A 12,526-nucleotide genomic window follows, 5' to 3' on the forward strand; every position below is an offset into this window, starting at 1 on the left:
TTGATTGGGCCTCCATCTACAAGTTTACTGATGGTCTCAACTGACAACGAGTTGGAGTACAGGAAGGAGAGCCTAGTGACATGTTGTCATGACAACAACCTTTCTCTCAATGTCAGCTAAGCAAAAGGGCTGGTCAGTGACTTCAGGAAAGGTGTGGTGCTTATGCTCCTGTTTACATCAACAGTATTGAGGTTGAGAGGGGTGAAAGTTTTAAGTTCCTAGGAGTAAACATCACCAGTAGCCCATCCAACCACGTTAACGCTGTAGACAAAAAAGCTCACCTGTGCCGCTATTTCTTCAGGAGCTAAAGAAATTTGGCGCGTCCCCATCAACTGTTATAAATGTTTATTAATGCACCATAGAGAGCATTGTATCTGGATGCATAATGGCCTGGTGTGGCAGCTGCTCTGCCTGTGAGCACAAGAAACTGCAGAGACGACTCCGCACCCCACGGAAACCAGCCTTCCCTCCACGGATTCTGACTATACTTCCCACCGCCTCAGTAAGGCAGCCAGCACAATCAGAGATCCCATCCACCCCAGTCATTCTCTCTTTTCTCCCTCCCTTGGGCAGAAGATGCAAAAGTATGAAAGCACATACCACCCAGGTTCAAGAATAGCTTTTATCCAGCTGTATAAGACTATTGAAAATGTCCCTATTATGAGAAGATGGACTCTTGTCCTCATAATCTACCTCGTTGTTACGTTGTGCCTCAGAGTCTACCTGCACTGGTCTTTCTCTGTATTGTAACACTTTATTCTGTAGTTAGGTATTGTTTTAACTTGTACTACCTCAATGTGCCATTGTAATGAATTGATCTGGACAGATAGTATGCAAGACGAGTTTTCCACTGTACCTTGTTACTTGTAACAATAATAAACCAATTTACTTCAAAAAATCAAATTATCAATTTTAAAATATATATAAAGGATTAAGCAATAAAATTAATAAATCACACAAAGCAAAAACACTTTTAAACAATTAAGAACGTTAGTGCAATCGCAAGTAATTTAAAAATATTAATTTACCTTGTTCTTACTTTTTGTGCTCTTGGCTGTCAATGCAAGTTTCTTTTCTAGTGAGTGGTCATCACAACTGAAGAATCCAATATCTGTGCTCCAGCAGTCTGAAGTTAGGTCTCTGGCTGCAAAGTTTGCAGCATTCTCAGTTGTTCTTGATTAAGCCAGGGTGTGAAAGGTTATGGGGAGAAGGCAGGAGAATGGGGTTGAAACAGATAATGGATCAGTCATGGTGAAATGGGGGAGCAGACTCGATGGGCCAAATGGCCTAACTCTTCTCCTATGTCTTTTGGTCTGATGCATGGGAACCCAGAGCTTGCTTGTGTTTGCAGTGGGGAAATGTTGGCTGTTAACTATACAAACATGCAGATATACCAGTTTGTACCATTATTTACAGTAAATGACCGCATCACTACCAAGAGACAATGTATTTAATGCTTTCCCTTTTTCAACAGCCTCTCCCGTCTGATCTTCACTACTATTACATCATGGAGTTGGCATTCTACTGGTCTTTAATGTTCTTTCAGTTTACTGATATCAAAAGGAAGGTAAGGATGTTGCACATGGCAAAGGTTTGTTTTAAATCCTCATTATACATCAATCCATGTATCATTATTTATATGCAAATGCATGTAACATTACTTAAAGTGCCATCAAGTTATAGAAAAGCACGAGAAAGAACCAGACCCTTTGGCCCATCTAATCCATACCACGTCATTTAAGCTGCCAACTTCCATTGACCTGCACCACGACCACAGCCCTCCACACCCCTACCATCCATGTACCTGTTCAAACTTCTCCCACACATTGAAATTGAGCTTGTGTGCTCCATTTGCTCTGGCACGTTGTTCCGCACCCTCACGACCATGATCTCTCGTTGCATTCCCACCCAACCTCAGTGGAAAAGCCTGCTTGCATTTACCCTATCTATACCCCTCATATTTTGTACAGCTCTATCAAATCTCCTCTCAGTCTTCTACGTTCCAAGGTATAAAGTCCAAACCTATTCAATCTTTCCTTGTAACTCAGATCCTCCAGACCAGACAATATCCTTGTATATTTAGTCGGAAGTTAAGAAAATCCCAATGAATACATCTTGTAAGAAGCCATACTTACATTCATCCACAGTCTTATTGCATTTTTTGATTATCTTTCCGTGCTTTTACCCCATTGTGACTAACCCTTTCTCACTTGGGGGACATTTAACTATCAAGCTGATGAAGTAGAAATGTTTAATGGTTGTTACAAGATTAACTTTGCTTATTGCACATAATGAAGGCTTTTTAAGGGTGATCTGGACCAAATATTGCTTTTGGTGGGATACATATGAAAATGGAATTAGAATTATAGAGTCAGTGGAAACCTACAGCACAGAAATAGGCTCTTCGGCCCATCCAGTCCATACAAACCATTTAACTTGCCTAGTCCTATCGATCTGCACCCAGACCATAGCGTTCCATATCCCTACCATCCATGTACCTATCCAAATTCATTGCTCAATGTCATTTTTAACAAGGGCTCTCAATAGAATCCAATGGTTCAACCTTCTTTAGACTGACAACACAAACAACACATGGAGAATCAACCCAATCTTGCAGATGATGGCAGCTATACTGCAATCTGTTCTCAGCTTGGTCTAAACATCAACACAGCTTGCAATGCAAAAGCATCTTTTGGATTCCAGTAGAATTAGCTATTGGGTATGAAGTTGTAATAAAGGTTATGCAGAAATGACGAATGAAATTATCCTTGGTAAACTCTGAATATTATTTGTCAATGAGGCAGGACTATGCTTTATCTGACTGGACTATCATGTCCAGCAAATCATTTAGGAATCAAGTGTGATATCAAATGGTCAAACAAGATATGAATGTTTTAGATTGTCAAGCAAGATTTTGAAGTGTTTATGTCACATCCAACTTATTAAATAAATAAAGATTCTGCACAATATAATTATTTGAAAACTTTGGAAGTAATGATTATTTAAGATAAATTTAAAGATAGGAAGAACAGAAAATACTCAGTACCATGAAAGAAAAAAACAGGGTTAACATTTGAGGTTAATGGTGTTTCACCAACTGCTACAGATTGTTATCCTCTATTGTGTAGAAAATGTGGTGAGCATTGATCTTCAAGAAATTACTAATTACTAGGAAAGACTGAAACCTGACAGAAGGAACAAAATTGAAATTTGCTGGTTACACAGTGTACTTGTAAATGTAATTAGCCTGTTGAAAAACTCTGCAGTAAGAAAATGTTCCACAATGACAGATTGACAGATTGTTATCACTACTAATCTCACGCATATAAAGTTTTAATATATTCAGCTGCAATGCATCTCACATTTGCCATATATTGATAAAGACTGCTTGATTAAGGAACAATTATCAATGCTATTTATAATATGAATAAATATAAAACTAGCAACATTAGAATCTCTTTCCCCTGCTTGAACATACTAAGCACGCTACCATCTTACTGGGTACCATCTTAGTAGAATGCTGGTGCCCTTGATTGCAGCAGCTTCTACAGGGCCAACCAACAGTGATGTTGTCCTTTTTAAATGTATTTTTCATGATCATAAAGCTCTGCTGGTCTTATGACCAAGAAGTTACAGTACTGCAGGTCTACCCCATCAGCGAGTTGTTTGTTGGCGGAGAGACTGAAGGAGCTGGACCTGGTGCAGATCATGCTGCTGCCTCCATCAGAGAGTCGTTGGAGGGGTTGGTGCACGAAGGCAGTGTGCAGTCCAACAGCTAGTGATCAGCTGAGTCTCTTTTCTTGACATTGAAAGACTCTGTTGGACATTGTTACTGTGGAATGCTGCAAGTCTGATTCACTGATTTATTGGTAAACAGCAGGGGCGGACGGTAGGGGAGCTGCATAGACTCGGTCGTAGAGAGGGCTAGGCCTCAAGCCAGGGTGTCGCCTGTTTACAGCAGTCCAGAAGAGAGGCATCAAAGTCAGTGATGTCCGTTGGAGGCGGTGTGGTGCGGTAACCAAGCTGGAGTCGGTGCTGCCCCCCAGAGTTTGCTTGGCAGAAGAAAAGCTGTGCTGAGTTAGGACTGCAGACTGAGGCAATATTCCTGTACTCAGGGACTTGGACTGTATTTTGCTGTTATCTTTTATGTGCCTTGTGCTTTGTATGACTGTCGGTACTGGATATTGCACCTTGGCCCTGGAGTAATGCTGTTCTGTTTGGCTGTATTCATGGGCACTCGTGTGGCTGAATCATAATTAAACTTAAACCTGAACTTGAACTTGATACCAGTTTTTTTATACTTTGTTAACTTTATCAAATTTTCTATAAATTCACAGTCATAAGGACAGTGTTGTTCTTCTTCGATGCATCGTATAGACATCAGAACTTGTCAAAGAATTCTGCATCTTTTTAAAAAAAATTTCATTTAAGCTATTTATTGACTCAGAGATCATCATCATCATTAGGTGCCATGTCGTATGATGTGGGCGATCATAGTCTCCGTGACTGTGATTATTCTCGACAAAGTTTACTAAAGAAGTGGTTTGCTATTGTCTTCTTCTGGCAGGGTCTTTACAAGATGGGTGACCTCAACCATTATCAATACTTCTCAGAGATTGTCTGTCTGCTGTCAGTGGTCACATAACCAGGACTTGTGATATGCACCAACTGCTCATTCAACCATCCACCACGTGCTCCCATGGCTTCACGTGACCCTGATCAGGGAGGGGAGGGGCTCAGCTGGTGCTTTACATTGCTCAAGGGTGACCTATAGGCTAGGGGGGGGAAGGAGTGCCTTATACTTCCTTTGGTAGATACGTATCTCCATCTTGTCACCCAAGACTCAGAGATATATAGTTTGAAAAGTAGCTTACCGAAGATACAGCAATTATATTGCTAATACAGATAGAGCCGGATTAGAGCCAATATCATTGCTGAATAGTTTCCTGCTGCAAGTATGATTCAAAAATCCATATGATAATCAACAGATAACATACATTATGTAAAGTGAGTGGGCACTTTCATGCCATTAGATGCTGAAATAATGTATAATTCTTACTGTGCATGGCAGAGGAATTGAAAAACCAGTAGCTCAATATATAAATTCTAATATCCTGTGCTTTAGCATATAATCTTCTGTTTCATTAAAGTGCTCGTTAGCAATCCAGTCTTCCTAATCTGACTTTCTTTATGCATCCTGCAAATTTCTCTGGGTGACAGGGTGGAGATACGTCTCTACCAAAGGAGGTTTGAAGTGCTCCTTCCCTCCGCTAGCCAGCAGATCACCCTTGGGCAGGGTATAGCCCCTGCTGAGCCCTCCCGATCAGGGTCCTGAGAAGCCATAGGAGTAGGTGGTGGATTGTTGTATGAGCAGCTGATGCAAATCACACATTCTGGTTATGGCGACCAGTTTTTTTTGTGGCTAGACAGACTATTTCTGAAGAGTTTGAAAATGGCTAGGGTCACCCATCTTGTAAAGACACTGCCCAGAAAAAGGCAATGGCAAACCACTTCTGTAGTAAAAATCTGCCAAAAACAATCATGGTCATGGAGAGACCATGATCACCCACGTCATACAACATGGCACAAAGTGAATGAACAAACAAAAAAAGTTCAAATTTCAAACAAGTTTTATTATCAGAGTACATGTACATCAGCACATACAACCTTGAGAGTAATTTTCCTGTGGGCATCCTCAGTAAATCTATAGAATAGTAACAGGATCATTGAAAGATCAAGTAGGTCAACCAGAAGACAACAATCTGTGCAAATGAAAATAAAAATAAATAGTAAGAAATAGTAAGAGCATGAAATAACAATATAAAGAGTCTTTAAGATCAGATCATTGGTTGTGGGAACATCTCAATAGATGAGTGTAGTTATCCACTTTTGCTCAAGCGCCTGATGGTTGAGGGGTAGTAATGGTTCTTGAAACTGATGGTGCGAGTCCTAAGGCACCTGTACCTTCTGCCTGATGGCAGCAGCGAGAAAAGAGCATGGTCTGGGTGGTGAGGATCTTTGATGATGGATTCTGCTTTCCTATAACAGCGTTTCAGGTTGATGTACTCAAGGATTGAGAGGGCTTTACCAGTGATGTACTGGGCTGAACCCATTACATTCTATAGAGCATAGAACATAGAAATCTACAGCAAATTACAGGCCCTTCGGCCCACAATGTGCTGACCATGTAACCTACCCTAGAAACTGCCTAGAATTACCCTAGTGAATAACCCTCTATTTTTCTAAGCTCCATGTACCTATCTAAGAATCTCTTAAAAGACCCTATTGTATCCATTTCCACCACAGTCACTGGCAGTGCATTCCATGCTCCCACCACTATCTGTGTGAAAAACTTACCCCTGACATCCCCTTGGTACCTACTTCCAAGCACCTTAAAACTATGCCCACTCATGTTAGCCATTTCAGCCCTGAGAAAAAGCCACTGGCTATCCACACGATCAATGTCCCTCATCATCTTATACACCTCCATTAGGTCACTGCTCTCTCAGGATATTAGTTCCCCTCCAGTTCAAGAGCAACCCTCCACATGTGCAGATCACCCCTTCCCCAGAAGAGGTTCCAATGATCCAAGAACCTCTCCCTGAACCATCTCCTCACCCACTCATTCATCTTCGTTATCTTCCTGTTCTAATCTTCTCCAGCTCACTGCACCGGGAGTAATCCAGAGATTACCACCTTGGAGGTCCTGTTCTTCAGCCTCCTTCCTAACTCCCTAAACTTACTACATATTACCTCTACCCCTCTGCTGCCTACGTCATTGGTACCAATATGTACCATGACCTCTGGCTGCTCACCCTCGCCTTCAAGAATATTCTGCAGCCGTTCAGAGAAGTCCTGGGCCCTAGCACCCAGGAGGCATTACAATATCGTGGTGTCTCTTTTACTACCACAGAGTCTCCTGCCTGTCCCCCTAACTATCGAGTCCCCTATGACGAGTGCTCCACCTGACTCCACCCTACCCTTCTGAGGCTCAGAGCCAACCACAGTGCTATTGGTCTGGCTGCTGCTGCCTTGCCTGGATAGGTCACCCCCCTCAGCGGCATCTAAAGGGGTACGCCTGCTGCTGAGGGGAATGGCCACAGGGGGACCCTGCACTGACTTCCTTCTCCCTTTACCTCTCTCAGAGTTCACCCATCTGCGCCCTGAATTCTGCACTCTAAGTCTAACCACCTGTTCAAAAGTCTTACTTATCAATTGCTCTCCCTCCCGGATGATCCTCAGTTCATCCAACTCCAGTTCCAGCTCCTTAATGCTGTCTTTGAGAGCTGGAGTTGGCTGCACTTGCTGTAGGTGTCGTCATCAGGGAGACTATCAGGTTCCATGAATTCCCACATCCTACAAGAGGGGCATTCCACTGCCATATCTGCCATCCTGCCTGCACTGTACAATGGGCAACTAAGACCAAATCAGCAATAACAAAGGGAGAAACCTACCTTTTTCACCTGTTTCTTTGGCCTCTTCTCGTCAAGGCCTCTTGAGTCAAAGCCTCCACTCTTGAGTCAAAGTTCCCACTCTGACGCAGCTCCCACTCCAACAATGGCTGCTCTGGTAGACCCTATGTTTTAAAAAAATAAGAAAAACCACCACACAAGGGGAGAGAACGTTGGTGGTGCTCCGCCTGCCTTCTGCTGTCACCGATGCCTATAATGCTTCTCGGGCCTGCGCTCTGGCTACTGTTTTGTAGGGTTTTCCATTCAAAGGCATTGGTATTCCCATGGTGAAGCAGACTTGATGGGCTGAATGGCCTTATTCCGCTCCTATGTCTTATGGTCTTATAGTTTGCTCTTTTACTTTTCTGCTGTCTTTGACTTTCCTTGTCAGCCATGGTTACATCATGCTCCCTTGAATACTTAATTTTCTTTAGGTTGTATCTATCCTGCACCTTCCAGGTTGCCCCCAGAAACTCCAGCCATTGCCGTTCTGCCGTCATCTTCTCCCTCTCAAACCGCAGGGTGAATTCTATCATAATATGATCACTGACTCCTAAAGGTTCCTTTACCTTAATCTCCCTAATCAAATCTGTGTCATTGTACTACACCCAATCGAGAAGGGCTGATCTCTAGTGGGCTCAACTACAAGCTATTCTAAACACACACACGTATTCTACAAATTCCATCTCTTGGAATCCAGCATCAACCTGATTTTCCCATTCTACCTGCATATAGAAATCCCCAAGACTATTGCAAACTTGGATCAAATCTGCAGCCATATTGCATGTAGTTATAAATATTAGAGAAAAGTACCATTCATAGCAAGGACTATGGTACTCATTTAGTGTAGACAACCTTTCTACCTGGATCATTAATGCTTCCATGTTCATTTGTCATTAAAACAGACTGAATTCTAATATTAAACAGGAAACCAAATAGAATTCAGTGCAATGTCTATTTCAATTCTTTCTTCCTCACTGTGTATTAGTTCATGGTTCTATAAAACAAACAATGTTGCTATTTAATATTACTGGTGCAATGTACAGTAATTATTTCAGATCTTCCTTCCTCACTGTATGGTTCTATAAACCAGGCAATGTCTGTTCACGTTTGACATAGCAATAATTATTTCAACTTCAAAAACAAAAATGAATCAAATTTTAGTGCTTGAATCTAATTCTCTTAAAGTTATGTTTAAGCCTGTATGAATAAATCCCCGAGAGAATTATCACACTAATCTATTCCTTCTTTCATCTTTCTGCTAATAAGGTCAAACCACACGCTTGTTTTGCAGCTGCTAACTTCAAACACTAGAATAGAAATCATAAAATCAATATCCTACTCTACATTAATCAGTGATACACTATATAGAAGACAATTTTTTGTCCTCAACTACAGAGCCGAATTTTTTTTATGACTTTCTTGAGGATACTTTTTCCACAAAATAGCCAATCCACATAGCACACAATGCTGGAGGATCTCAGCAGGTCAGGCAGTATCTATGGAAATGAATAAACAGTCAATGTTTCAGGCAAAGACCCTTCTTCAGGACATTTCCATAGATGCTGCCTGACCTGCTGAGATCCTCCAGCATTGTGTGTGTGTTGCTTTGTATTTCCAGCACATGCAGAATTTCTCGTGTTTACAATCCATATACCGGTAGATCAGTGAGGTCTTGAGGATTAACCTTGACTGAATTTTTACTTTGGCCAGTACAAGTGCACCATTGCCTTATTGACCCTAGGTTAGTGAGTGGAAGATCAACTTGAGTTTTTGCACTCTGATGTTGCATACTGATAGTCATCGGCTCTGTTGACTGGATTTTGTCCTCACATGTGAGAAAAAGCCACTTGGGCATCATGCCAGATAGGCTAGTGGTCTTAAACGTAGCAGAGTCAACAGTTTCAGTCTAGTGGAATATTCACAGGAGGAGTTAAAGTGAAAGGCAAGATGCTTAATATAGTTTATAATTTTTACAATGGCTTGGCGTTTTTATTAACCTGTTCTTCCTGCATTTAATGCGAGGGAGGGGAATTTGGGGGTCAATGTCAATCTTGTGTTTAGTGCGGGGAAGGGGGGTTGGGTTCAATGTGCTTGTTGCGTTTCATTAATTTTTTTGTGCAGGGGGGTGAGTTTGCTGTTTCTCTTTGAACGACAGCCATGGGTTTTCTTTGTTTTGTAGCTATCTGGAGAAGAATCTCAGAGTTGAATGCTTCATACATATTTGATAATAAATGAACCTTTGAACCCGAAAGGAATGGAAATTTATGTATTGTGTAGATTCTACGATTATTTCTACAAATGTAAGTTGCATAAGGACATCAGGTAAACAGTGTATAAGGACAATGTTAATGAGAAGTGAAAACAGAACAACAATAGACACTTCGGTAAAATTTTAACTATAATGTAGAAGACTGCTAGCAAGGTTAAAATCAAGTTCAATGTTTCTTTCCATCACTGAAAACACAACAGTATGTAGCACATTCTTTGCAGGTTATTTACATGATTTTCGTGACTGGCTCAAAATTCCAAGGAATGTTAACTCCTAACAGTGAAACCCAGCTATTTATAAAATATAATAATATTTATACAAATAATATTCAGTCTTCCTAAGGATGACAACACATTCAGACACAGTGGCTTCTACAGGGCCAGCCAAAGGTGTTACTGCCCTTATAAATGTATTTTTTATGATCAGAAGACCTTGCTGGATGTTAAGAACCTAACAGACTGCAGGTCTATGCCACCAGCAAATTGCTCATAGGTGGAAAAACTAAAAGAGCTGGACTTTGTGGGGACTGTACGGCTGTTTGCTTCAGAGAGGCAACGGTGCTTGAAGGTGGTGTGAGTGATTGTCTAACTTGCTTTTCTTGTGATTGCAAGACCCTGTTGGACATTGGTGATGTGGAGTGCTGCAAGCCTCTGGTTTATTTGTGAGGCAGGGAGCAAGGCATCTGAGTGGCCTTGGTTGTAGGGAGGACTAGGCCATAAACTGTGGGCTCGCATGTTTGCAGCCATCCAGGAGAGTCAGTGCCACGTGTGCTGCTCTCCAGTTTTCACGCAGCAGAGGACACGTATTGTGTTTGATTGCTGACTGCCACAGCACTCACAGACTCAGGGGCTTAAAATATATTTTTTTGCGCATGGCTGTATTTTACTGCTATCTTATATGTGCTATATGTGCCTTGTGCTCTGCGTGACTGTTGCTACTGAGACTCGACCTTGTCCCCAGAGTAACACTGTTTTATTTGGCTGTGTTCATGGGAATTCATTTTCAGTTGAATGACAGCTAAACTTGACCTTGAACTTGAAATGAAAGTTATATGGCAATTTCAATAAATAATAATTAAAATAATTGTATACAATGAAGATTACAATAGGGGACAGTAATTATTACTCTTAAAATGATTGGTTTTTAAATTGGACGGCGTGCAGAAGAACTTGTTAAAGATTCAGACTAGTTTATTCCATAATCTCAGTGTGGGTCCACATTGGGTCATGTGTACTTGATGCGTTGCTGTCCACCACACACTTCCAGTTAGCTAATAGCTAGGTGAAATCTCACTGCATCTCTGGACCTGGAGATGTCTGGTAAGGCAAACTGAAGCCTCATTTACAAGAAAATCTTAAACAGCATTGTACTGAGACCTTTTGCCTGAAATACCCCTGGCAGTCTTTGAGAGAAACTGAAGCTTGGGAAGGAGCTTTGTTGCCTATCAAACCGCATAGACAGAGGCTCTCAGTAAGTTTCTAGTAAGTTTTTTTTCTCTTTTTTTATTTATTAGAACATATCTAGAGTGGTGAGAATGGGTCCACTGCTTGTGGTATGTTCTTGTGTGAAGCATGGAAACTCTGGGAGAATGAGGAAGTGATAGATAGGAGCTACAGGGAGGTAGTTACCCCGGAGTTGCAGGAGGCAGGTACCTGGGTGACTGTCACGAGAGGGAAAGGGAATAGGAAGCCAGTACAGATTACCACTGTGGCCATTCCCTCAATAATAAATATACCCCTTTTGGAGGAGTTGACCTACCAGAAGGAAGCTGCAGTGACCAGGTCTCTGTCATAGAATCGGGCTCTGCAGCTCTGAAATGATTCAATACTTTCTAGACTTGAGCAGCTCTCATTAATTCACCATTCTTATGAATGGCTGTATGGCAGTGATTTGACACAGCCAACACAATTCAATTGATTCTTCCTTAATAAGATTTACTGCTCCATCTTTTGGGTGACATTGAGATTTGGTGTGTCATCAAAGACACTCACAGATTTCTGTAGCTGTACTGTTAGAGCATTCTAACCGGCTGCATCACCGACTGGTATGGTGGGGGAGGGGCCCTGCACAGGATCAAAATAAACCGCAGGAAGTTGTAAACACAGCCAGCTCCATCACGGGCAATAGCTTCCCCTGCACCAAGGACATCTTCAAGAAGTGATGCCTCAAAAAGGTGGTACCCATCATTGAGGACCCCCATCACGCAGGTCATGCCAGCAGAGCGGACACACAGGAGCCTGAAGTCATGCAGACAGCTGCTTCCCCTCTGCCATCCAATTCTTGAATGGACATTGAACCTCACTACTTTTTTTCCTCTTTTTGCACTACTGATTTAATTTAGCATTTTTAATGTTAAACATAATTTAACATTTTAACAAATATATATGTATATGTACTTACTGTAATTTCCAGTTTTTGTTATTGTGTAGTTCTGCCACATGATAACAAGTGTCAGGACATCTGCCAGTGATATTAAACCTGAAACTGATTCTAATTACAATCTCTGCACTCTGTACTTTCTGAGTCAAATTGTATGGAGGGCAATCTGTGGCAAACAGGAAGAAATCTGAAATGCATTTCTGACTTAGCTGTAGTTCATCTTAGACTTCAAACAACAGTACACACATGATCAATTATGTCATAATGTGTCATCACACCTCGATACACTGCATATGCACAACACTGCTTCACACTATAAACAAAGAGAGTGAAACTAGTTTAACAACATTTAGAAAATTTACACCTTATAGGAGCTGAATTAGGATATTTGGCCCATCAAGTCTGCTATGCCATTTCATCATGG

General features: G+C 41.5%; 1 protein-coding gene across 2 annotated transcripts in view; it reads left to right on the forward strand.

Moving 5' to 3' along the window:
- LOC140728560 (ceramide synthase 6-like) overlaps nucleotides 1–12,526 on the forward strand; it is a 292,767-nt gene that overhangs the window by 224,459 nt on the left and 55,782 nt on the right. For both annotated transcript variants that reach the window (XM_073047476.1, XM_073047477.1), the window contains exon 6: nucleotides 1,475–1,567. In XM_073047476.1, the coding sequence (XP_072903577.1) occupies nucleotides 1,475–1,567 (93 nt within the window). The remainder of the gene's footprint in view (nucleotides 1–1,474; nucleotides 1,568–12,526) is intronic.

This window comes from Hemitrygon akajei, chromosome 5, assembly GCF_048418815.1.
Source record: "Hemitrygon akajei chromosome 5, sHemAka1.3, whole genome shotgun sequence".
In the NCBI taxonomy this organism is placed as follows: domain Eukaryota; kingdom Metazoa; phylum Chordata; class Chondrichthyes; order Myliobatiformes; family Dasyatidae; genus Hemitrygon; species Hemitrygon akajei.